Source organism: Passer montanus, unplaced genomic scaffold, assembly GCF_014805655.1.
Source record: "Passer montanus isolate IOZ18808 unplaced genomic scaffold, ASM1480565v1 scaffold5, whole genome shotgun sequence".
Lineage (NCBI taxonomy): Eukaryota > Metazoa > Chordata > Aves > Passeriformes > Passeridae > Passer > Passer montanus.
Genome location: NW_024369929.1, coordinates 991,023 through 1,015,989, shown reverse-complemented (window position 1 = coordinate 1,015,989; position 24,967 = coordinate 991,023). Strand labels below are relative to the sequence as shown.

The 24,967-nt window shown below is 54.2% G+C and overlaps 3 protein-coding genes and 1 non-coding gene across 16 annotated transcripts in view; 1 reads left to right on the top strand and 3 right to left on the bottom strand.

The window, feature by feature from the left end:
- The first annotated feature begins 1,116 nt into the window (after nucleotides 1–1,116).
- TERB2 (telomere repeat binding bouquet formation protein 2) lies at nucleotides 1,117–7,751 on the top strand. 6 transcript variants are annotated; one of them, XM_039722812.1, is made up of 7 exons: nucleotides 1,460–1,526; nucleotides 1,949–2,030; nucleotides 3,576–3,721; nucleotides 4,497–4,555; nucleotides 6,732–6,820; nucleotides 6,926–7,014; nucleotides 7,089–7,751. In XM_039722812.1, exons 1-7 carry the CDS (start codon nucleotides 1,463–1,465, stop codon nucleotides 7,229–7,231), a joined length of 672 nt encoding a protein of 223 aa, XP_039578746.1. In that variant the 5' UTR covers nucleotides 1,460–1,462; the 3' UTR covers nucleotides 7,232–7,751. The 6 variants fall into 6 exon arrangements, 4 of the variants coding, with proteins under 4 accessions (XP_039578744.1, XP_039578743.1, XP_039578745.1 ...); XR_005629104.1 differs by lacking the exon at nucleotides 4,497–4,555 and having other exon boundaries at nucleotides 1,117–2,121; nucleotides 6,929–7,230; XR_005629103.1 differs by lacking the exon at nucleotides 4,497–4,555 and having other exon boundaries at nucleotides 1,117–2,121; nucleotides 6,926–7,230.
- A 142-nt stretch (nucleotides 7,752–7,893) lies between these two features.
- RPS17 (ribosomal protein S17) lies at nucleotides 7,894–10,443 on the bottom strand. The gene is made up of 5 exons (XM_039722814.1): nucleotides 10,363–10,443; nucleotides 9,998–10,149; nucleotides 9,463–9,568; nucleotides 8,378–8,443; nucleotides 7,894–8,020 (listed from the first exon to the last, which is right to left on the bottom strand). The coding sequence occupies exons 1-5, from the start codon at nucleotides 10,363–10,365 to the stop codon at nucleotides 7,940–7,942; spliced, it is 408 nt and encodes a 135-aa protein (XP_039578748.1). The 5' UTR covers nucleotides 10,366–10,443; the 3' UTR covers nucleotides 7,894–7,939.
- Nucleotides 9,729–9,856, bottom strand: LOC120509229. The gene has a single exon (XR_005629196.1). It is a non-coding gene; the product is annotated as a small nucleolar RNA SNORA71 (small nucleolar RNA).
- Nucleotides 10,444–11,017: 574 nt separating the features above from the next.
- The window catches only part of CPEB1 (cytoplasmic polyadenylation element binding protein 1), a 38,322-nt gene continuing 24,372 nt past the window's right edge, over nucleotides 11,018–24,967 (bottom strand). For 6 of the 8 annotated variants that reach the window (XM_039722803.1, XM_039722801.1, XM_039722805.1 and 3 more), the window contains 9 exons: nucleotides 19,385–19,599; nucleotides 17,680–17,929; nucleotides 17,312–17,425; nucleotides 17,094–17,198; nucleotides 16,181–16,317; nucleotides 14,995–15,193; nucleotides 13,422–13,516; nucleotides 13,133–13,213; nucleotides 11,018–12,509 (listed from right to left, as the gene is read on the bottom strand). In XM_039722803.1, the coding sequence (XP_039578737.1) occupies nucleotides 12,399–12,509; nucleotides 13,133–13,213; nucleotides 13,422–13,516; nucleotides 14,995–15,193; nucleotides 16,181–16,317; nucleotides 17,094–17,198; nucleotides 17,312–17,425; nucleotides 17,680–17,929; nucleotides 19,385–19,599 (1,307 nt within the window). In that variant the 3' untranslated portion in view covers nucleotides 11,018–12,398. The remainder of the gene's footprint in view (nucleotides 12,510–13,132; nucleotides 13,214–13,421; nucleotides 13,517–14,994; nucleotides 15,194–16,180; nucleotides 16,318–17,093; nucleotides 17,199–17,311; nucleotides 17,426–17,679; nucleotides 17,930–19,384; nucleotides 19,600–24,967) is intronic. The other 2 variants (XM_039722804.1, XM_039722802.1) reach the window with 1 other exon arrangement.

Sequence of the window (24,967 nt, the reverse complement as noted above, 5' to 3'; positions counted from 1 at the left end):
ATAACCACTTTTTTTTTTTGTTAGGGATTTGGAAAATCCAGGCTGTTGCAGGTCCAGCACCCACATGGTAGGTTGCTGAGGGGCAGGACTCCATGATGGGGATCCCTTTGGGTTCATCAGAGCGTGTTCAAGGCAGGACAGGCAGGGCTGCCATGGCTGGGTGGTTGTGCACAGTGCTCATCTCTCAGCACAGGGCAGCAGGACACAGCTCACCTGCAGCACCAGATGCACTCTGGTAACCAGGCAGCACCAGCAGTGCTCCCTGTGAGAGGAGGTGGCCTGGGACAGGGGAAAAGGTTTCAGCTCCTCTCTCAGACACCCCAGTGGAGCAGCACAAGGAGCTGTGGAACATGTCATGGCCTCCTCCCCTGGATCATGAAGGGCCACCAAAGTGCTTTCCACCACCTCATCCTATCGTCAAGAGCACCAGAATAATTGCTGGGTAACCACTCCACCAAGAGTGCTTCACCCTAATTAGGACAGGAGTGGACAACTGCAGAAACTGAAGATTCAGTGGGGGCAATGTGAAGTGACCCTGCCCCCAAAGGCCACATCATCATCTTCCCACACTGGGGAAGCCTGCCCTTATTGCATCTGTGGAATTTTTCTGTTCCTCCTTAAGAAACATTTTGATGGTTTACTCAAAAATCCCCTGTGTGTGGGAGAACAACACATGACCACACCAGAGGGTGATTTCCTTTAACTGCTGGATTTCAGAACCATGTCCAGAAATCCCTTCTCTGTTTTATCCAGCATCCCTGGGGTTCTGAGGTACTCGAAATGTTGCTGTGCTGCCGCTGTTGCTGGCCACAGTTCCCAGGGGATGGGTTATCCTGAGGGATATCTTGGAAAGCTTCAAGCATGAAACAAACCTCATTTGTGCTGCATGAAATAAAAACAATTTTTATGCAAGCAGTTTCCAGAATCAGCAAAATGCAAGGTTTTTTCTGAGAAAAGCTTCTAGGAGAACAAGGACCGAGTCTAACTCCTAACTCTGCACGGGACACCCCAGAACCCCACCCTGTGCCTCAGAGTGTTGTCCAAGTGCCCTTTGAGCTCTGCCAGCCTTGGGGCTGCCCTGGGGAGCTGTTCCAGTGCCCGGCCACCCTGGGGGGAAGAACCTTTCCCTAATATCAGCTTAAATCTCCATGACGCCGCTCCAGCTGTTCCCTGTCTCGCCGGGTTTTCCCAGCACCGCTTCCCCTCACGGCCGCTCCCCTCAGGGCCGTTCCCGCCATCATCTCCCCTCAGGGCGGTTCCCGCCTTGCCCCAGCCCCTCAGGGCTGTTCCTGCCTCCTTGCAGCCCCTCAGGGCCGTTCCCCTCAGGGCTGTTCCTGCCTCCTTGCAGCCCTTCAGGGCCGTTCCCCTCAGGGCGGTTCCTGCCTCCTTGCAGCCCCTCAGGGCGGTTCCCGTCTTCCCCCAGCCCCTCAGGGCCGTTCCCCTCAGGGCGGCTCCCGCCGCGATGTTCCGCGGACAGCGTGCTTGGTTCTCGCAGAGCGTCAGCCCGGGCCCGCGGGGGCTGTGGGGTGAGGGGGCAGACAACAGCGAAGTCCAGGGGAGCCCCGGGGCACGGAGCTGGCAGGAATCCGCCGGGGGTTTGGCAGGGGCAGAGCCCTGTCACCGCTCAGGGGGAGTTAGGAGGGGAGCAGAGCCCCATCGGTGCTCAGCAGGGCACAGCAGCGGGGACACGGCCCTGCCACCCCTTCGTGGGACTGAGACCCACACAACAGGGCAGAGCACGAGTTGGGCCAGCCCGCGGTGCCCCCACACTGGAGAAAAGCCCTGAACAGCCCTCGGGGGAGCAATGGGAGTCCCACAGCCACGGGGAGCTGTCACATTCCGCTTCAGAGCCCATCTCTGCGGCCCCACAAGCAGCTGTGCCCACCCAGGTCAGCCCCAGGTGGGACCCCCGGGTGCCCGCCCTGACCTCGCTCCCTGTGCCCCGCAGCAGACGGCGGAGGGACGCTCGCCCACTGGCTGGATGCCGAGTACCTCTTCAGCAGCGATGCTGCCCACCCCGACACCCGCAGGTGGGCACAGGAGGCCTTAAAGTACTCAGCGAAAAGTATTTCATGGTTGCTGACATCCTGTGAAAGTCAAGGGTGTGTTTTTAAAGTCACGGTATGGATCTGCCAGGATCTTATTGCCCACTGGGCGCAGGAAAACTCACACCCACACTAAGCTATAGAGAGACGGAATAGAGAAAAAACATCCATGTGTTGAGATGGGCTTAACTGTGATATAAATTAAATTAATTCTGCTGGTTTCTTGCTGAGTGTGAATTATCTGCTGGAAAATCAGCAGCTAAAACAGAGCTGATACAATTGCCAAGGAAGGAACCTTTTGCTAAAACGCCAGTGTGAATTAATGCTAAAAGGAAGCACTGGGGTAAAAATGGACGGAAAAGGACTGAAATGCTTAATTAAAAAAAAATAGAGAGCTATGGCACATTTGTAGATATAAAAGGAAAGTCTTAATGACCTTCCTCACTTTCTCAATATCAGTGAATACTTGTATTTATTCATTATTTAGTCACGTAAATATATATGGGAAAGGAAGCTGCCATGCTTCTTTTAGGCTTTGCTAGGCTGGACTAAGTAGTTTGTTTTTAACACACCAGTGCTTAAAACTGGCTTTGAATTTTGGAATCTTTCAGCCACCTGCTCCAGCTAAGCGAGGGGAATTCCAGTAAAAACAGAGTAACAACTTTTCTTCTGCAACAATGTGCTGCCAGACCAGCCTGCTCCTCCAGGGGGAATTCTGGATAATTTTTTATATACATATAGTATATATATAGTGTGCGTGTGTATATATATATATACTATATATATACGTAACAACTTTTCTTCTGCAACAATGTGCTGCCAGACCAGCCTGCTCCTCCAGGGGGAATTCTGGATAATTTTTTATATACATATAGTATATATATATATATAGTGTGTGTGTATACATATATATATATACACACTATATATATACACACACACTACATATACTATACTATATACAGAGTATACTAGAGTATACATATAGTAGATATACAATATAAAAGCATATATATACACTATTACTAATTATAATTTTTTTTATATATACTCAATATACATTGAATATATACATATATTTCAATGTATATTGTTAGATAGATCATTGCGAAAAAATGTAATCATTATACACATCCTTAAACCCAGCAAACAAGATTTAATTCCTCTCTAAGGAGGACAGTGAGGGATGGAGCAGTCTCCATCTCCTTGCTCAGCTGTGTGAACAGGAAACAGTGTTGTGAAGGATAATTGTAGAAAAATCCTGTCTTTGCCCTCCCCAAAGTAGTTTCACCTCAAGAGCAGAGTGGGACTGTGTAATCCCTAAAAACATATTTATCCTTGTCCCTCCTCCAGGCTGCCCCTGGGAGGTGGGACTGTAACAGGACTGGTAGAGTCTCACAGGTAGAAAATCACAGAAAATTAGGTGTTTTTGGCAAAAAAAACCAGAGCAGGTTTCATGACAACACCCGTCTAAACGTTTTGGTTTGCTTCCAGGTTCTCCTTTGGAAAGCAGCTCTCTTTCTCTTCCAGCATACACGAGAGTCTCAGTTACCTGGAGGGCAGAGCCACGGTCTTTCACTCCTCCTACCTCTCAGTGTGTGCGAGCACCCGAGCTGGAGAGAGGCCCTCGGTGGTTCTGGGCCACTTCGTCCTGCCCCCTGCCTGCCTGCATGAAGGTCAGGCAAAAAAAAGTCATCTGGGGATATTTTCCCGTGGAAATCCCCCACAAGTACAGCCTTGGTACTGACACTTACTTGTCTGTGGGAGGGACTTTTCCTTCACTTGGGAGTGGCTCTTCCTCCCACAGGGCAGAGTATGATCCATCTGTTATCACAGAATGGCTTGACCTTGAACATTCCCAGGGATGGGGCGGCCACAGCTGCTCTGGGAAACATCTGCCAGGCCCTCACCACCCTCACAGGGAAGAATTTCTTCCCAGTATCCCATCTAACCCTGCCCCCTGGCAATGGGAAGCCTTTCCCCCTTGTCCTGTCCCTCCATCCCTTGTCCCCAGTCCCTCTCCAGCTCTCCTGGAGCCCCTTCAGGCCCTGGCAGGGCTCTGAGCTCTCCCTGAGCCTTCTCCTCTCCAGGTGAGCACCCCCAGCTCTCCAGCCTGGCTCCACCCTCAGAGCAGCTCCATGGGCTCCTCTGGGCTCTCTCCAGCAGCTCCACGTCCTGCTGCTCTTGGGGACACCAGAGACGAGCCCAGTACACATGGCTGGGTCATACCCATGAGCTTCTCATGCACCAACACGCCCCAGTTCTCCTCAGGGCTGCTTTCAATCCATCCCTGCCCACACAGAATTTGTGCTTGGGATTGCCCTGACCCAAGGGCAGGACTTTGCCTTTGGGTTTGTCCCCAGAGGGACCTGCAGGGCATCACACCAGCAGCAACTGCCACAGCCCTGTTTTTGGTGCTCTCACAGTCACTAGTTTTGTTGTTCTTGTCAGAAATCAGAAGGAAAATTGGCCGGTTTATCTGGGAGAAGGCAGATGCCCTTGAAGAAGAGGTAAGATGAAAAATCTGTACTACAGCTGTATGTGCTGGAGGACGAGCTTGTGCTAAGCAGGGAGCTTGCACAGGAATTCAGGGGAAAAAGAGTATATATAATTTTTGGGAAAAGGGGCAGGCAACTCAGGAAGCATTTAAAGATGTCCTTGGGTCATGCAGAAAGAAGAAAATTAGAGAGGTGAAAGCTCAGTTAGAACTTAATCTGCCCACCTCTGTAACGGGTAATATTTTTATAAATACTTTATTAACAAAAGGAGGGCCAAGTAAAACCTTCATTCTTTGTTGAAGTGTCCATCACCAAAGACTAGGAAAAGGCTGAGGTACTTAACCCCTTCTTTGCCTCAGTCTTCAACACTAAGACTGGTTGGATCAGGACAAAGGGCCCCCTGAGCTGGCAGACAGGCATGGGGAGCAGAATGGACCCCCAGAAATCCAGGAGGAGGCAGTCACTGCCCTGCTGTGCCACTGAGATACTCACGAGTCCACGGGCCGGGATGGGATCCATCCCAGGGTGAGGAGGGAGCTGGAGGAAGAGCTTGCCAAGCTGCTGTCCATTATTTACCACTAGTCCTGGCTCACTGGGGAGGGCCCCAATGACAAGGGACAACGTGACACCCCTCCACAAGGGTTGGAAGGAGGGTCTAGGGAATTACTGACCTTTCAGTGTGAGTGGTGGCAGGGAAGGGTATGGAGCAGGTCACCTCCAGTGCCATCATACAGCACATCCAGGAAAACCAAGGGATCAGACCCAGCCAGCACAGATTTAGGAGGAGCAGGTCCTACCTGACCAAGTGGATTTCCTTTCATGGCGAGGGGACTCACTGGATGAAGGAAAGGCTGTGGATGTGCCTATCTGGACATCAGCAAAGCCTTTGACACCATTTCCTACAGCACCTCCTGGAGAACTGCAGCCCAGAGCTGGGACAATTGGGGTCTGGTCACCAGTGGTGTCCCGCAGGGATCAGTGCTGGGCCCAGGCCTGTTCAGTACCTTTGCTGAAGATCTGAATGAGGGGACTGAGCCCACAGATACACAGGTGACACCCAGTTGAGTGGGAGTGTGGTTCTACTGGAGGCTAGGAGGCTCTGCTGAGGACCCAGACTGGCTGGATCAATGGACCAGGGTCGTTTGTAGGAGGGTCAGCAAGGCCATGGTCTGGGTGCTGCACTTTGGCCACAATAACCCCTGCAGAGCTACAGACTGAGATGAGTGGCTGGAAAGCAGCCCAGCAAGAAAGGTCCTGGGAGTGCTGACCAACAGCAGCTGAACATGAGCCCAGGTGGCCAAGGATGCCAGCGGCACCCGGCCTGTGTGGCCAGCAGGACCAGGAGTCCTGATTTTTACCCTGTATTGGGCACTGCTGAGGTCCCAGCTTGAGTGCTGTGTCCAGGTCTGGACCCCTTAATTCAAGGACATTTTGGTGCTGGAGGAGGTCCAGAGAAGGGACTGAGCCAGGGAAGGGTCTGGAGCACCAGGAGCACTGAGGGAGCTGGGGGAGGCTCAGCCTGGAGAGAAGGAGGCTCAGAGGAGACCTTCTGACTCTGCACAACTCCCTGACAGGAGGGGACAGCTGGGTGGGAGTCAGGCACTGCTCCCAGGGACAGGATGAGAGGACACTGCCTTAAGCTGTACCGGGAGAGGTTTATGTTGCACATCAGAAATAATTTCTTCCCAGAAGGGGTGATGAGGCACTGGAATGGGCTGCCCAGAATGACTGGATGTGGCACTCAAGTGCCCTGCTCTGGTTGGGAAGGTGGTGATGGGTCACTGGGTGGACACGATGGTCTTCTCCAACCTAAATTCTGATTCCTTGTGCTTGCTGTGCTGTGTGTCCCTCCTTGCATGACATCCTGAGGGGGACAGCACTGGAAGGACTGTCTCCCTTGCCCTAGACATATCTAGTCAGCACTGTGCTGTTCCAGGGATTCCAATTGCCACAGGCTGAGCTCAGCCCTTTGCCGTGGGTGCTTTCCTTCCCCATGTCACTGCTCATTCTCCTCTCAAAGCAACTTCCTAGAACTTCTGAAGCAGGGATGCCCTTAAATTTAAAATTTAACTCTGAATTATGCTTAAAATCATAAGCCCTAAAAATTCATGCACTGGGAATGTTTCCCAGGTGCTCTGCAGGTGACCCAGGGCACAACTGTAACTCATTCTTGTGCTGATATTCACAGCCCAACGAAAATCCAACAGAGGAACCAGAAGCAGCAAGAGATGACTGTGAGGAAGAATCAGAGGAGGAAGTGCTAGACCTGGCTGAGAGGTATTTTCCTACCTTGGGTGGAGGATTTGGATGCACTCCCGATTCCAAGCAATCCTAACACACAGGAACTAAACAGAGATATTTTTTTTTTCCCTCCTGATACAGCAGTGAAGAAACAGACTCTGAAGCACCTGCCCAGGGAGAATTTCCATACCGTGCCCTCCAGGAATACCCAATAAATAACATGGTGACAGGTAAATAAACCTGGAAAGGGCTGCAGATGGAGCAGATGGAGCAGGGACTCAGTGAGCCCATTTTCCCTCCACAGGCTATGCCTCTGCACGGGACATGAAGAAATATGAGGGGGAACTCCACGATTTTATCCCTGGCACCTCGGGCTATGCAGCGTACTGGGTTCAAAGCAAGTGCAGCATTTACTGTGAGAAGACCAAAATGAAGAGGAAATGGTGAGGAACAGGTGGTTGCAGCAGCAAAAACTTCACTGTAAGAGCTGCCAGATGATTTATAAATTATCCAAGTGCAGCTCAGAGCGTTCAATGTGTTATTTAAGTACTGGCTACAGTTACAGCAGTATTTGCTTCTTTAAGTAACTACTAAAGCTAAATTTCACAACAAACATAAATACAGACATTTTTCCCCAAAACAGAAATATTTTCTTTTTATTTTGGGGGAGGGGGTGGTTTAAGCTGTGTTTTAACTAATTTAAGCAAGTTTTTCTTGGAGTGACAATCCAAGATCTCCTCACTTTCATTTAATCAAGGAATTTTAAGACTTTTCCCTTTCGTTTAAGCACTTGGAAGTGACCAATAGGGTAGAAAAAAACCCCTTTTATTATGGTACAGCCTGATCCCCAGACTGTCCACTGGGAGGAAGCACAGGAAAACCTAGGACAGGTTCCACAAGCTCCAAGGAGCCACCATGGCTGTTCTCCCACTGCCCCAAAGGCAGGAGCCTCTAAAACAACAGCTTTACACCTCACATCCCAAACTGCCAGGAAAGAACCCAAAAAGATGCTGGTGCACATGAAGGTGTTGAATCCTGTGTGCTCCAATGTGGCACCCCACGAACCCACCTCCCTCATCCCTTGGGTGTCTAAGGACCAGGCAGGCTGAGATGGTTTCCTCACGTTTATTGGAAAAGCGACACACAGGGACAGGCTCAGAGCGCTCCTCGGGGCGTCTTGAAGTTCATTCCCACTGTAGGCTGTGTCACCTGCAGGTTGGACAGGCTGCCAAAATCCTGGAAAACAGCACAGGAACAATGGCATCAGTCACAGCATCCTGCCCACTGACAGTGGAGGCAAGCTCCTCCAGGAAGGTGCTGTGGCAGCACAAAGGGTGGATGCAGGTCTCCTAAGAAGGGGAGACAACCCTGCTCCAGAGATTGATTCCTTGGGGAGGGAATCATCAGAATGGAGGGCAAGGAACACCCTCACCCTGCTGGTGGCAAAGCCACCATGCCCTTTCAAAAGCCATACATGAACTAAGCCTCCCACAGGACCCAGGGATGCCCTTGACACCATCCAGCCACTCAGGGCAGCAGGAGCTGTGCCAGGGATATGCCAGCAGCTGGACAAGGACAGTTGTGACCACTAACCAGGAGCTTCAGCATTTCCTTGGTGTCTGGGTCCACTTCAATGATCTCCTGGTCAAGGGCAGAGACCTGGGGAGAGGGGAGAGAAAAGGTGTGATTGATAAAGTCCCACAACAACCCCAATGTCCCCACAGCCACTCTGCTCTCATCCTGCTGCTGAGGGGAGCAGTTCCAGCAGCACAGCCAGGAGCATCCTGATGGAACACAGCTTTCCTGAACACTGCAAGAGGCCACTGGCAGTACAGGGAAAAGCCTGACTTATGGCAAATCTTTGGAAACTGAGGCCCAACCTGCTCCAGGCCAAGGCTGCTGAGGAGCTGGCATGGTACCCTCAACTGCACCAGTCCTGGCAGCCATCAGTGACACTCACAGCTGCCCTGTGACACAAGGCCACCAAGGTACCCACAACGGCGGTCCCACCTGCAGGACACCTGTGCTCCTCTGCTCTTTAATCCCAGCACAACTTCCTCCAGACCCCAAAAACTCTACCTCCACAGGCTTCCTTCCCCAAGAGCTACGCAACACTAGGATTCTTGTAGGAAACCACAAACAGCACAGGTTTGTGTGCTGACACTACACCAACACTCCTTCCCTGCTTTGAGTCCCCTCCCTGTAACCAGCACAGAAACCAGCAGCTGACTGAGAAAAGGGTAAGATGTGCTGCGCCTGAAGGATCCAGGATTTAGGAGCTATGGAATCACACTCCTGGAACAAGGGAAGCCCTCCTGGACCACCCCACCCAGGTGACACGTGAGATCTCAACCCTGTCCAAACAGAGGGTTAAGGCAAGGGGGGTTTTACCAAAACCTCCCTCTGGGATTCTAGCTGCAGGGCAGATTTTCAGCTGCTCTGAAATAACCTCCTGCTTCCCATAAAATTCTTTTCCCCCTGAATTTTTAGTTAGGAAAACCAAACCACGAGAAGCCAGCTGTCCTTCCTGTGCCAGGTGGCAGCTTTGGAGGGATCCACCTCGGCCTCCTTGATCCAAACCCTCCTCCTTGATCCAACCCTCCTGGCTGAGGGGTTGTTTTAAACAAACTTGGGGCACAGCGAGGCAGGATGGAGTGACAGGGAAGCTGGAGCCTCACCTCCGGGACGTAGTTGTCCCTCCTCTCCCTCTCCTCCTCCTGCAGTTTGATGGAGATGCCGCGGACTGGGCCCCTCTGGATTCGCTTCATCAGGTGGGTGACATACCTGCGGGGACACGGGGGTGTCCTGGGGTTCATGCCACCCTTCCCCACACCGCAAATCCCGGAACCCAGCAGGATGAGAACAGCTCTCACCATCCACCCCGGCGATGCCCCACCACCGAGCCGGGCATCACCCACCACCCCAGAGCACATCCGAGACAAAGTGTCCGACAGCAACAGGGTCTGGGGGAGACACAGACCCCCCCAAACACGGGAAAACTCTCGCTCTCCTCTCCCTGCACTATCAATGACCCGGCCACAGGCGGGACCGTAATCACTTTCGAATGCAGGGCCCAGCAGGAACCCCCACGCCGTGCGCGAATCCCCCGGGACCTCCCCATGCCCAAACCCCTCGGGACACCTCCAGAGCCCACCCGGGACTCCCCGGTGCCCAAAGCCCGGCCGGGATCCCCCGGGGCCCGCAGTGCCTCACCCCGCAATCTTGTTCCGCAGCTTCTTGCTGGGGATGATGGCGATCTCCTCGCACACGCGCTTGTTGGTGTGGAAGTCATTCCCCAGGCGCGTGTAGTACTTCTCGATGATCACCCGTGCCGCTTTCTTCACCGTCTTCGTCCGAACGCGTCCCTAGGCGGGGCGGGCGGCAGGGCCGCCGGTCAGGCTCCGCCGAGCCCAGGCTCCGCGCCCCCCGCCCCAGTCCCCCCCTTTCCCCAGCCATCCCGGCCCCCGCCGCCCCCCACTGCCCCTCGCCCCGGTCCCCTCCGTCCCCCGCTGCCGCTCCCCGCCGCGGGGGCGCGGTCCCGCCCGAGGATGGCGGCGGATGGCGGGGCCCGGACCCACCATGTCGGCGGCGGCCGCGGAAAAAGAGCGGAGGATGGCGGGAGGCGCCGGAAGCCAGGGGCGGGCAGCGCGCCCCCTGGCGGCTCGGAGGGCTGCGGCGGCGGGCCCGGGCGGAGGCTCCGCCGCGGCCCGGAGCAGGACGGAGCACCCGGGAAGGGAACCGCAGGGAGCCGGGGGGCCAGCGGCACCTCCCACCCCGCCCGCAGAGCACACAGCACCCGCAGACTCGCAGCACCCAGAGGAGCGGGGCCCACAAGGCCGCTGTGGGCCGTGGAAGGGACACGGGGCACAGCAAGCGTCCTCGGCGGCAGCCTGAGTGCAACTCGGCCCTGCGCAGCCCCTCAGAGGAGCCCTGGCTCCCTCTCCCCTCACAGCCCCTCCACCGGCACGGTGGGAGAGCACAGGCCCTGCCAATCAGCCTCATTAACCTCCAGCTGCAATTAGGGGAGCTCCAGCTGCAGCCCCGGGGCCTGCGGCCCTCAGGTAAGCGGGACCAGAACTGCCCTGGGCAGCACGGGAGAGCTCCCTGCCAGCCCAGCCACCCACCACCACCACCCACAATTCACCTCCATCCATCCCCACGCCACGTCCATACCCTTCCCCACGCCTCCAGGAGTGACACCACAGCCTCCGATCTCCCATGAAGCACACAAGGCACAAGAAATTTTTTTTTTTTTTGCTGCAACGTGTTTATTATGTGCCAAAAACTACACCACAGCTTACTCCACACGTCTGTAGGAGAGTGCAGTCTTGCCTGCATATACTACAATGAGGTAGAGACTTCACACACAGCTTCACAAAACCCCACAAAGAGCAGCTGGGATATGCAACAATGCAACATCAGCTCAGCAGGAAAGAAAAAAAAATAATCATAGTAAAGAGGGAGAAATTATGACACTGGTTCTTTGGCACACAGCTTCCAATAGAGGGGAAAGTAACAAAATAATAATGATCAGCATAATTAAGGTCTCAAATCCCAGCAGCAGCATTTCAGTCGACTGCACTGATACTCCAAACATCTCGGGAAGGAAAGGAAAATTACTTGTCCCCTCTAAGAGAAAGGGCTCCCAGGAACCTTCATCGTCCACCAAAACGCAGCCCTTTTTTAGCTTGTTACAAAAGAAAAGGTAAGTCCTGTGACTTTGTGTGATTAAAAACCTCTATCAACCCCCCATAAGTGCAACTTAAAAAAGTGCAACAAACTATTTAAAACTATATACAGCAGCTCAGAGATCCTCGTCCCGTCCAGTTTCAAATCCAAAAACAAAAAAAAAGCCCGGCCTGTCCCGTTGCAAACCCCTGGATTTACAACGTCCTGCCATCAGCCCCCAGACACAAATTGCAATAATGTTAAAAGCTGCCAGGAAAAGAAAAAGATCTCTCATTTCAAACGACTTAAAAACTGTTTTTAAGAGTGTAAAAAGGAACTCGTAAAAACCCTCGAGCGTAAAATATGAAATATGATTTGGTTTAAATGAAGAGCAAAGTCTCCTTGTTGTTACAGTAAAAAACGCCAGCTGAACACCCAGGTCACACCATCCAGGTGGGGGTAAATGAATGGAAAGGCACTGTATGGCAACGGCAAAACAATGACCAATGAGACCTGCGCTCTCTCCACCAGTATTGCAAGGAATGTAAAAAAGCGCCTTTAAAAAATGAAAAAACCAGGGCGGGGGCGCCTGCGGCGACGCCTCCGCGACACATGGCCCTTGGTTGGTTGGGTTTATTCATTTGCAATTTTTGCTTCTTGTCAGCAAACCAGGAACCGAAAGTCTGGGAACTGCAGAATGGCTTGAGGGGCACTCCCCCCCTCAAAACACCCCCAAACAAACCCCAACAAAACTCACTGTGCATTAGTGCAGAAACAAAAAGACCAGCAAGTGCAAACATGAATGTAAGATTTTTGTTTTGTTTTCCCCATCAGTCCTCAGGAAGAACGTTCCCAGCCGGGCCTGGCTCCGGCAGGCGCTGCTGCGCTCTCCTCTGGCAGGCTCTCCCCGGGCTCTGCCCGTGCCAGCCCCGTGCCCGGCGGGCCCTTAGCTGGAGTCCCGGTTCTTCTGGTTGCGCATCAGCGGGCGGTGGTGGCGCAGGACCTCCATGGAGTGCTGCCAGTGCCAGCACGAGCGGCAGAAGTACTTGAAGCAGATCTGCGGGCAGAGCACAGGGGTGACACCAGCAGAGCCACTCCTGCCCTTCACCCCTGCCCGGTTTCACAGCCCCCAGCAGCACACGGATCCATGGGTTGGACAGGGGGGATCCACAGATGCTGTGGAGCCCAGCTTCCACCTTTTGAAAATCAGGGACTGGGCACTGGGGCAGTAGCTGGGCTCTGCCAGGGCTCCCATCACTCCCATGGCATTCCTGCCCCCTGCTGATAGCCCAGTCTGCAGGAAGCTGCCAGAGCCCAGCCAAGATCCTTTGCCTGCAGCCAGAGTTCCCTGTGCCTCAGCCAGCCCCAGGGGCATGCACCCCAACCCAGCCCACCATGGCTCACAGAGCAGCAGCCTCCTCTCCCCTCAGGTGTGCCACTAGGTCTTAGTGCTGGCACAGCACCAGCAAACTGCAGTAGCCCTGGCTAAAAGCTGGGTGGACACTGCCTGCCTGGGCCTCCTGGCCCTCCCCAGGAGAGCTGCACCTCCTCCAAAACAAGGTCACCCTCCCATCCTGCCCCTGGGAAAGAACCAGTGTATATATCCCCAAAACCCAGCAGCAGGGCCCACTCCTCCTCGAGAAAACCCCTGAGCACAGCCCACAGGAGAACTGGCCTTACCTGGTCTCTGCAGAAGAATGGGCCAGGCTGGGTATTGCACACTTGGCACATGGAATCCTCCAGGTACGGGTCGATTTGAACCTGCAGGAGAACGAGGCAGTGGGCATGGAGCAGCACCAGGCTGATTGCCCTCTCCCTGATACCTCAAATCCATCCCCAGCAGCATCCCTAGGGCTGGCAGAGCAGCAGCCCCACTTCTCACTGCTTGATCTCCACGAGCACTGGTGCTCCCAGCAGTGCCACCCATCACACACACCCCTCCCTGGGCTGCCCCACCAGCCCCACTCACCTTCTTGGTAAACTTGGTGGTTTTGATCTCCACAAACGCAGCAGTCACAGCCTTCAGGTAACTGCGCTGGTTGTTGAAGGTGACACGGCCTGACCCTGGAACCAGCCAGACCACAAATGTTAGGGAGGAACAGCAGAGATCAAGAGAGAACCACTGCCAGCACCACCCCCTCCCTGGTGCCACTGAGACAGGGAAGCAGCTTTGACAGGGAGATGGTATCCAGAGCCCTCTTCCTGCCTCCTCCTCCAGGCACCACATTCCCAGGATCAGCAGAGTGCTTCACGCTACACCTGAAATGCACCAGTGCTGAGACAGCTCAGCAGCTTTTATTCCCAGCCCCCCTCACCCAGAGCCTTGTGTTTTGCAGCCTCATTGCTGCTCAGCAGCATTCCAGCACCACTTCCTTCCAGCCAAGGTCTGTTAAGCTCCAGGACTGACACTGGCAGATCCCTACACAGCTCAGCCACAGGACAAAGTGCCACCCAAAACACATCCATTCCCCTCAAAAGCATTGCGCAGGACACAGGCAGGAGAGCCTGGATCCACTCTGGGGTTACAGGAGATGCCCTCAATCAGCACAACCAACCAGGGCACAGCTTAGTCACCCAAACTGAGCTCTGACTGCTGGGACTTCAGGACAGCTCTAAGGGTGGACGTGCCACTGAGCTGCTGGGAGATGGATTTCCCTACTTGGAGTAACCTGGGCTCTGCATGAACCACAGGAGGCTGGGGTCACACACTGGGATCTCACAGGGCCAGCACAGGGAGGTTCTGTGGCCCCTCATCCACAGTCACACTGACAATTTGCCTGAAGTCTCACACTCCCATTCCCACCCTCCCTGAGACTGTCCCCCTAAAGGCCCTTCAGGGGCTTTGCAGCACAACATGCAAGCCCAAAACCTGAGCCTTGCCCAGAAAAGCCCGACTGCTATCCAAGGGCAGTGACCAAGCAGTGACAACTCTGCACTACCAAGCTCTGACATTGTTACTGCCTGGCAACACCAGGAGATCCTCAGTCTCTCTATCTGTGACTTGCTGCAGCCTGGGCCTGGAAAGCTGGTCCTCAGGCACAGGCTGGGGGGTTTTTCCAACAGACCAGCCACCTCAGTGCTGTCCCCTGGCCCATGAGTCTCCAGGGATGTACACACATCATGACACATGCTTCAGCTCTGGTGACAAGAGCCCAAGAATGGGTTAAGACCCACAACTGTCTCTGCCCTGGGAATGGAAAAGCAGCTACAGCAGCATTCAACAACTACTAATAGCATTGAACAAGGACAGAGAAACCTTCAGCAATGCCTAAAGGCATATTCCAAACTTCAGGCTGCTCTGGAATGATCCAGGACCTTCCAATCCCCCAGCACACCAGCTCTATCAGCCCTCCCCAAGGCTGGTCTTGCCTCCCCAGGGCCAGGAGACGAGAAGCACAGACTGCAGAAGAGGTTGGCCAGCATCTGCTCTCTGAGCCTGGCACCTGGGCAGCCTTCCAACAGAAGGACAAGCCAAGGGCACGCTGCAGCCTCCTCAGAGCATGGCAGGGGCACCCACCAATCCTGGTGGAAGCATCACTTACCTATGGGATACTTGTGCTTGTCGGTGTCGATGCCAGCATAGACCACCCCTCCGAAGAGGTCGTACATGATGGCTGCCAGGGCCTCTGCGTTGAGCATGCCATGCAGGGCCCCCACAAACACTGTCTTGCTGGGGTCCAGCCGCTGCGAGGGGCTGCGCACGAAGTTGCTGTCGGCCAGCACCCAGGGGATCACCTGTACCTGCAACCAGCAGCAGCCCAGGGCTCAGACCTCACCATGCTGCAGATGTCTTTGTTATCTACTGCTGCCCAGGGTCCACTTCCACCTAGAGCTCCAGACAACCCACACAGGGACAAAACCCGCTCTGCCTCCAGGCAAACTGGAACCCAAGCCAGCAGTTCCTTGGGGGTGGCTGTCACAGGACAATCCACATCCCTCCACCTGCATTCATGGCCCAGTCAGGTACCTCCCAGCATAGGAGCCTGATGTTGGAGGGGACCACTGGAATATTACCCACTGCAGCTCCATCAGGAGCTCCCATCTGCTCTGCAGCTGATGGAGGGCTCTGGAGAGAAGCTTCTGGCAGAACTAAATCACGAAGCAGGGAAGATCTGCCAATTGCCAGACACCAGGAGAGCTGTCTAGAACACAATTAGTTTCTGCCTGTCTAGATTAAGAGCTGCATCTCCATCCTGTAACACCCTGAACTCAGGCAGCTGTCTGTGATCTAAGGACACCCCTTCCCATAAGCCCAAATGGACCCTTTCTGGCAGCCCCAGTACCCCCAAAACACAGGTCAGCCAGCTAAGGCCAGGCTGGGGAGCAGCCTGGGATCCAAAATATCTGCCTGCTGAGGTCAGTTACTTGTTCTCCAAGCAGAGGAGGCCTGACAAAGTACCTGAGGGGTCCCAGCCTGCTTCTGCACGCAAAGGTGTGATGGAAGCAGCACAGAGCAGTCAAATCCCCGTTTCTATGCTGTCCCAGCTAATTGAAGTGTGAAGGCAGGCTCTGCCACCAACCCAGGAGCTCCATGGTTGGTTTGACACAAGCTGATGTGAGGGACACAGACTGAGCTGACACATCCCTACCACAGGCATAGAGCAGTCAAAGCCAGCCAGGAGCCAGCACACCTTCAGCTGCTGTTCCAGCCCCGCTTTCCTTTCCTCCAGGGATGTCCCCCCTGCATGCCCTGCTGCCACATCAGGCTGCCCTCCCAGCTCTGCTCACCTCTTTGCAGCGCATCCTGCGGCTGGACATCTTGAAGTAGTACTCACTGAGCCCGTCGGGGCTCAGCAGGTCCTGGGAGCACGCCTGGAGCAGAGCACGCACCGACTTCTCCGAGTCAAACACCAGGTAGACGTAGCCTTTGGAAGGGAAGGGGAAGAAGCAGCTGTCAGCTGTGGTGGAGGAGGAACAGATCATCCCAGTTTGCAAACATCACTCTGGGTGCCACCTGAAGTATCTGTGTGGCAGCTCTTGCTGTTCCCAGCAATATTATCCTCTTAATGTATAAGCCAAGTTGGAAGAGCCCAAACCCAAGCACAGCACGAGGGGCAGGATGCCCAGGGCCATGTGGGCCATTGTCCATCATCCACAAACACACCTGGACATGCCAGGTGGGCACCATCAGCCTGGCCACAACAAGGTCTGCAGAAAAATAGACCCTGCTGTGCATTTAGGATGGCCTGGCTCAAATACAGTCCAGGGTTTTAAAATCCCTTCCATGGATGCCAGTGCTCCACCTCACATTGCTCTGGTGACTGAATGAGGCCATCAGGCACTACAGGGCCTCCAAACCAGCCACCTCCTACCCTGTACTAATTCCTGCTTACACAATATGCCAGCCCAGCTGCACATGCTGGCAGTGGGATCAGCAGCTGTTCCAGAGCCACAGCCCTACATGGGGCTCCAGAAACACCCAGAGAGGGTTCCCCCAGCCCACAGTTCTGTCCCACACTGCTGTGGATGGGTGAGGACGCTGGGTTTGGGGTGCCAGTGCCCTGCAGCCCAGGTGCAGACCCAAGTGAGGGCAGGACATTACCCCAGGTGCTCTGTACCAACCAGTCACCAGCATGCAGCTGTACCATCCGTGCTGTAACATAGCATGGGAAAAAAGTAACCCTACCGTGTTCGCTATTACCTTTAGGCATATTACCTTTGGGAGGACAGCGTGGGTGTTTGCCATCCTTACCAGGCCACTCCACACTCAGGGAGCCAAAAACACGGAAAGTGCTGATCAGCCCAGCTACAGAGAGAAGGGGAGAGGTCAGTGTCCCCCACAAAAAGCTCCATCCTGCACCCTCCCAATATCAACACCCAAGGCCTTGGCATGGGACCTCACTTTCCAGGGCTGCTCACCTTCTGTAATGTCCCATGGGACTCCTCCCAGGAACACTTTGCAGGAGTAGACGGGGTTCTTGTAGTTTCGGGGAGGCAGCTGCCCGCTCCAGGTGCAGGTTGCTTCGTTCACAGCTTGTAGAGAACACCAGTAATACTCAGTGCAGGATCATTTCCTTCCCACTCCCCCCAGGTCTCCCCATATTTCCCAACTACAGGCTGAGCAGAGCTGCACAGCCACAGGCAGCTGCCCAGACCCATCTGTTCTCTCAGCAGATACAGCCAGAATCAGGCTTGGGCCTGGAGCAAACTCTGTGTTCAGCCAGTGTCTGCACAGAGGCCACCAGCCCCCCAAGTGTGGGACTGTCCCCTGGACCCCCTCAGCTCACCTGCTGCCTGCCGATGAAGCCGGGCTTCTCTCTCAATACTGAAGGGGTCTTCTGGAGACTCCAGAAGATCCCAGGAAGGCCACGCAGATGCTCCAGGCCATCTTTTCGATGCACTGGCCGGGGAGGAAGTTACTGCAGCCAGGGCAGCTTGATCTTGATCCAGCTGGGATCCCACTCCCATCTTCAAGGGGTCTCTTGACACCCCACTGAGAGGCAAGAAGGGCAGAGGAGGGGATATGCGAAGGCTTGACTGCAAGAGAAAGGCCATGTTGAAATCCAGCTCTGAGCACATAATGCCAGTGGTGAGGCATCACACTGAGGCCCTGCCCTTGCCCATGGTAGGAGAGGGAGCTCTGAGATTTCCTGAGATCCTCTGAGGCCTGGCAGAGGCAAGAAAGCAGCAACCCCAACACATCCTGGCACCCTAGGAAAGCCCTGGGCCATTCTCCACTGAACCCATGCTCATGATCAGCAGTAAGCAGGAGGCACTCCAGAGACCACCAAGCCAACAGCTACCCTTGGCTGTACAGCCTCAAGAACAGTGTCACCCCTGGGGAGCACCAGCCTCAGGCTCTGTGCTGTGCCCGCAGTGGGCAGGGCTTGTTGGAAGTGCTCAGAGACTCTGCAGGCACCAGCTGGATCTCATCCTCACAGCCCAGCTCCAGGGCTGCCTGACCAGTGAGTGAGCACCACGGACCACAGCTCCTCCCAGGGCGGGAGGAAGGAAAGCTGGGATTAATGGAGCAGCAGGGAGGCAAGATGCTGCACAGCTCAGTGCCAGCTGCGCTGCGGATCTGTCCCTGCGCTGTCACGGCAGCCGCCCACGCCAGGGCCGTGCTCAGAGTCCTGCCCTTCACAAACAAGGCCAGCACAGAGCCCTGCACCACCTGCCACCATCGCTGCCTGGGTGCTGCAGTCACTCAGCACATCCTCATTCTCCAGGGTGGAGCACAGCAGAACCAAGCCCACATCCAGTCAGGTCTGTCCTTCACACCCACCCCAGCACGGGGGTCAAGGCCACAGCAACACCACAGCAGAGCCTGGAGCAGCTCCTGGCTTTACCCTCCCGTGCCAAGGCCAGGTCATGCAGCAGCATCCCAGAGCTGGCTGGAGCCAGGCTGCCCTGCTGGCACCCAGAGCTGCCACTTGCACCCACCACAGACCCTGCAGAGCAGACTGGGGCAGCCAGACACTCACTTGCTCCCTGCCTTTCATATTTAGCTGTGCTTTAGGGAATGGGAGCAGGCCAGACCCTGTTTGCTCTAGAAGAAACTGCCCTGAGATGGAGAAGTGCAGTCAGATGGGAAGAGCAATGAAAGGCAAGGACAGTAGCTCCACAGAAGTCCAGGCTGGATCAGCCACCTCCCTGCTGGGATCAGGGCACAGACACCGCCCTGCCACACACCAGCTCAAGCACTCAAGATCCCTCTGGGAGCTACTGTAACCCAGCAGGGCTGCAAGCACAGACCCAAAAGGCCAAAATATTAGCTTAGAAGAAAAAATATGAGGATAGTGCTGGCTTGTGGTGAAGGACTGCATGAGCAGCCTTTCTCCCAAAGCCTGGGCTGTGCTAGTGTGTGCACAACAGCTCCTCCCAGCATTCCCTCCCATTCCTGAGCAGGCAGGGCTCTGGCTGGCAGCTCCACTCAGCTGTTCTGTGCTCCCCAAAAAAAAACCACAGCAAGACCCCAGGACCCAAACTTACAATCAAGTCTGAGAGGTGGTCAGAACCCGAGCTGAACCCACTGGTGTCCGAGTCGGAGGGGCTGCTGGAGCGGGAGTCCAGGAGGGAGCGCGAGTTCCTCAGCGGCGGTGTGGAAAACTTTTCTGGCAGGTCTGAACCAATGGGGTCTAAAGGCAGAAAACCCAGCGGGGGCTTCCCCAGGACGTTCCCAAGAGGGTTACTCAGCATGCTGAGAACTGCAACAGAGAGGGACACAGTCTGTCAGGGCTGCAGCACAACACCGCTCCTTTTCCTCCTGGATCCTGTGGCCCACAAATGCCATGTCTGCGTGGTGGCACCTCTGGTGTTTGCCATCAGCTGGGCCATAGTGCTGCACAGAACCCACACCCCCCTGGTGTGGCTGACAAACATGAAGCTGGGTTATGAGACAGATTGGCCATGAGAACCCACTTCATGTAGGAAAAGATCAGAGATCCCACAACCCAGATTACAGACCCCAGAAGAGCTCTGGGACAAGGCCCTCTGCCCAGTCCATGCCATTCCCTACCACCTGTCCTGAGGCTCGGGGGGCAGCTCCCCAGGGATGAGGGCACACACCAGTGGCAGGCACACCTGCCCCACCCCACCAGCAGGAATTTTCAGGCTCAGAGGTGGGACACTGCTCCCACCAGCCCTGCCAGGAGCTGGCTGTGGGCAGCCAGGAAGGTGCCAGCCTGGGCTGCTGACAGAGGCTTCACTGTCCCTGCTGTGTGTTCACAGCAAGTCTGTCTGGTCAGGCCTCTGCCCCAGAGCCTGCAGACAAGGATGTGTCAGACTGCTTCCCTCACACTGCAGGTTTTCCTCCCACTGAGGAGAATCCAGGAAAATGTCTCCTTACAAAGAGAGCTGCTTCTGAGCAGAGGGCCAGGCCATCCAAAGGTCACAAAGTCACATCCTGGTCAGTGATGTGGGGGCAGCTGCTACCCACAAGGAGAGGGAATGTAGGGCAGGGATCCCACAGGGGCACACCACCAAGCAGTCTATTCAAAAAGAGCAAGTCTCAGCAAGCTGAATGTGTACCAGAACCAAGTGAAAAGAGCAAAGCATTCAGAAATGGTTTTAATTATTCACAGGCTGCAAAACAAGGCAGACTGCCCTGAAGCTTGCAGTTTTCAGCAAAGTAAATTTGGGATCTACTCGAGATCCTCCAAGCCCCACCTGATCTCAGCAAGCTGAACCATGAGGTTTTAACCTAGATTTTCAGCAGCTCCTATGCAGATGAGGATTAACAATCCAAACCACCAGCCAAAGCAGGAGAGTGACAGCTCAAGCACACTGTGGTCAGACAGCAGGACAGCACGGTGTCAGCGCCAGGGAGAGCTGCTGAGCATGACTGAGGCCAGCTGCTGGGATGTGCCTATCCCAAGCTGCATTATCCAGTGGCACACCTGCCGTGAAGCTGGCATCTCCAGCCCCACACTTGGGGAAAACCCTCACCACCCCAACAGTACACAGGTACATCTAAACATCTCCCTCAACTCAAGGCAGAGACCTCGGCAACAGTCACAACATCTTCCCACATTTGCAGAGCCTTATCCCTGCAAAATTCCCCTATTCTGGCTACATCACAGGACTAGGAACTCAACTCTGACCACACTGAGAAAGGGACCTCCTTCCCTTTGCTCTCCTGGACAGGCAGCACCCGTGTTCACACCCAGCCCTGCAGCCACAGGAAAATACCAGCCAGCCCAGCAGTCCTTACCTGGGCAGAGCCTGGGACCGAGGGAATGTGACACAGCTGGGGAGGAGATGCTCCCTCCTAGTCACAGCTCTGAGCAGGGCACAGCATCTCCCAGCCCCGGCAAGCTGCACTTGCTGCTCTGCTGACTTCTCTGAAGCCACGTGATGTGTTTAAAAATACAGCCGGCGTATTGTTCTGGGGAGACAGCTGAATCTGTCCGACAGGCTCCAAAATCTGATTAGTCACTAAACAGCACAAGAGGCAAAGCAAAGCAGCTGATCCCACAGCCCAAGCCTTGCTGCCAACAAACGCTCCCGCGCTGACAGCCTCCTCCTTCCCCAGCCAGGGAGGGCCGTGGGCTCGGAACGCTGCAGCCCTGTGCTGACCCCAGCTGCACAGCATTCCAGAGACCTGGAGCAGCTAGTGCCAGGCAGACTGCTACCAGATAAAGCCACCCTGCCCTGTATCTCCTGGTTAGCAGGGATAGGGAAGCAGAACTCTATTTAGGATACAACAGCAAGGGTGTGGGGCTCATCAAGAGCTCCCAGTGGCATACAGGGTCCAGCTGCTCTGCCCCATTTTTGACATCCTCATCTTCACCACCACATACACATCTCTCCTATGATTTCTCAGCTCCCGCAACAGCTACAAAACCAGTAAGGCCAGCATAAGCACACTGAAGTGGCAGGATTACTGGCCTTTAAAAGGATCTACTGTCTGGGCATTTACCACCACACAAAACCCTGCCAGCTTCAACTGCCCCAATCCTAACCTCATGTCCTGGAAGTGCTGACATCCTGCTGTTAGCACGGATGGATTCCATCCAGTCCAGCAGCTTTGACAGCTCTGCACTGGCAGCACTTGATTACACACTCTGCAGGACAAATTGAGCTCGTGGAAGACCCCACATCACCCCAGTGGGCCTGACTCAGCTTCACCTGGCACCCACAGCCACTCACAGGGACATTGGGAGGAAAAGCCATGAGCCAAACTCAGCATTTCCTCTTTTATACTTGCTCAGTGACCAGGCTGTGTGCCCAGATGCCAAGCTGTGCAGGTAGCCTAGGAAACACCTGCATGAGACACCCAGATGATCTTCCTCAGCACTATCCCAAAGGCATCCTGATCTAATTCCCTGCTCCAACCCACCAAACCCCTCCTGAGGGATGGGGCACAAGAGCCCAACACAGGCTGCCCACCTAAAAAAAGCCTGCAAGGCATTGAGGCCACACTTCTTCCTGGGGAGTTGGCCTTGTCTCCCCTTCCAAGCAGACAGCTCACTAAGGGAAAAATCATTCCCAACACACATACAAGATGCATCAGCAATTCCTGGAGTTAAGAGCATCCCTTAAAGTCCCAAAGTGAAAAAGCAAGTATCATGGAACTACTCAGGGTAAGAAAAGAACATGAGTGCAAAGAAGTACTTTTCACACCTAGAGGGGAAACTTTAACTTGGGGGGTCAACAAGACCCCCATTCACCACTCGCACACCAAAAGCTTCTGGAACTTCTCCTGCCTCTGCTCAATGCAGCAAGGGAGGCACACAGCAATGCTCCTCTGCAGGGGACAGCAGAAAAGGAGCTTTTAATAGAATCTGGGCACTGACTTCTGACTCGCTGCTGCAGCTCTAACACCTGACAGGGAGGCAGCACACTCTGCTCCATCTCCAGGTGTGCCAGCCCAGCACTGGCACCTCTGAACTCTGTGGAACTGCTGTGACACCACATGGCACTGCCAGGTCCTGGCCACACAGGCCACTCCCCAGAGAAGGAGCATTTTTCAAACTACTCCTCTTCCTTAGCTGAGCTTTCCCTAGTAATGCTGTTTGGATACACCATTATTCCTGCATCAACACAGGGCACCTGAAGAAGCCCAGGGGAGCACACTCAAAACTCTCAGACCCATCATACCCGAGCCAGACACTTGACAGAAACAAGCAGCTACAATGAGCCCACAGTGATGGTTTCAAGTCTTGAGGTCATCTCTACCTGCACACCCCAAATTATCCTTTAGATCCCACTACCACACTGAATGTGAGTTTACCCTGACAAGCACATCACTCCACCAGCACAAGCTTCAATTCAGAGCACACTTTGGGAAAGTGTCCCAACAGCAGGATGTCCAATCCAGGCACTAAGAACAGCCTTTACTATTCCAGCCACCAGTTAAGGCATGCAATTTAAGCACCTGCCCAGGACCTAGGAGCTCACAGCTCTTCTCTGTACACTGTAATTTGCAGCATTTGATATGTAGACCTTCCTAGCAGCTTTGCCCATGCCCATTCCATAAGACATGAATATAAAGATGAGCCCCAAGGATTGCTGGTGGTAGCAGCTCAGGGAAAGAAGGGCCCTGGGAAAATAACCACTATGCTGATGACAAATGACAGTTTATTGCCTTGGATAACACCTTAAGAGCAACAGGATCATTTAGGGTGGAAAAGACCTCCAATATAGAATTCAACCTTTGATCAATCACCACTTTGCCAGCTAGACCAGAGCACCAAGTGTCACATCCAGACATTTCACATGGAGCATCCACTGAGTTTATACCTGATGGACAGAGCTGACCAGAACCTCAGCCACCTCCACACCACCTTTTCAACAAAATGCTTCAGCTCAGCTCTGTGGGAGACCACCCAGCCACCAGCATACGAGATCTGTACTGACACTCTTCACTCCCTGGTGCATCAGTTTAGTCAAATTATCCAGAAACTGAGTCTTGCCCAGAGCAAAAATCTCTTACCCAGCAGCTTCCCAAGTCCTTCCACTCAAGTTCTTTCTCCACACTCAGAACATCAGTGGGAGCTCCCCCATGGCTGAGAACAATATTTGCCACATGGCCCTGGAGACACGTGGAGAATGGGCCAAGGAACTCCTGCTGCAGGAGCAGTGTGCCAGGCCCAGTCCTTGAGCTGCCAGCTGTGTCTGGCACCCACAGACTCTGTGCACAGGCAGCTTGACACCCCGCTGGCCACAGCCCAGGGCCAGGGGAGCACACATGCTTTTGGAAGTAATGCTCAGAGATATGTTCCAGCCTTTAGAAACTCACTGCAGGGCTGAAAAAGCCTACTTTGAGGAGTCCAGGACTTGTCTGAGCTAGGTCACCTCTGCAGCCTGGCACCTCCAGCAAGAGGGACACTGCCATCTCCAGAAGTTTATCTGCTCAGAGATTACTCAGCACAAGAAGCGTGACAAGGTTGTTAAGACCTCCCACTGCATCCACCAACTACTACTTAGGTTGGAAGTTCACCTTTTTGCCTGGATGTCGCACAGAACAGGAATTCTCCTTGCCAGGAGAAAGAGCCAGGTTTCGGTGCCAGCTGCCATGCCCAGAGGCTGCAGCACCATATACACATTTGGGGCAGGGCAGCAGAGGAGAGAAGCAGGGTGACTGAGGCCCTGGAGACTGAATACAGTGCACTTTCTTTTGTCATGCATCAAATAAGCTTGTAAAGTAAAAAAAAAAAAAAAAAAGCTAATGTCCTAAACAATAGCCTGCTGCAATTCCAGAAAAACAGCTCGTCTGCAGTTTTTACCACCCAGCCAAGCTCTGCCCTGGTGGGGTGGGAGCAAGCTGAATGTTTTAGTCAGCCAAAAAGCAGCACCTCCTACAGACACTGAGAAACTCTGTGGCAAGAGAAACATTTGCATGTCTGAAAAGCAAATGGGCACCTCAACCACCTCCTACAGCTGTAGTTCAGCAGTGACACAGCCAGACAAGCTGCCAGGGTGAGCAGCTTATCCTCCTCACACACCAGCACCAAACAGCTCAAGGCTCATGGCAGGGAAGGAGTGACCAACACTCCAGTCTAATCCTAAATTTTAGCACTTCTCACCTGCAGCTGTTGGGACCAGGAGCATGCACAGGAACATGGACTGAAA

Coding starts and splice junctions, on each gene's coding strand:
- TERB2 (XM_039722809.1), top strand. CDS start 1,149: ATGACGCCGCTCCAGCTGTTCCCTGTCTCGCCGGGTTTTCCCAGCACC. Junction 2,031..6,731: donor GCCCACCCCGACACCCGCAG/GTGGGCACAGGA, acceptor TGATATTCACAG/CCCAACGAAAATCCAACAGA. Junction 7,015..7,088: donor AATAAATAACATGGTGACAG/GTAAATAAACCT, acceptor TTCCCTCCACAG/GCTATGCCTCTGCACGGGAC.
- RPS17 (XM_039722814.1), bottom strand. Junction 9,569..9,997: donor CTGCGGAACAAGATTGCGGG/GTGAGGCACTGC, acceptor GTGTCCCCGCAG/GTATGTCACCCACCTGATGA. Junction 8,444..9,462: donor GGGACAACTACGTCCCGGAG/GTGAGGCTCCAG, acceptor CCCTCTCCCCAG/GTCTCTGCCCTTGACCAGGA.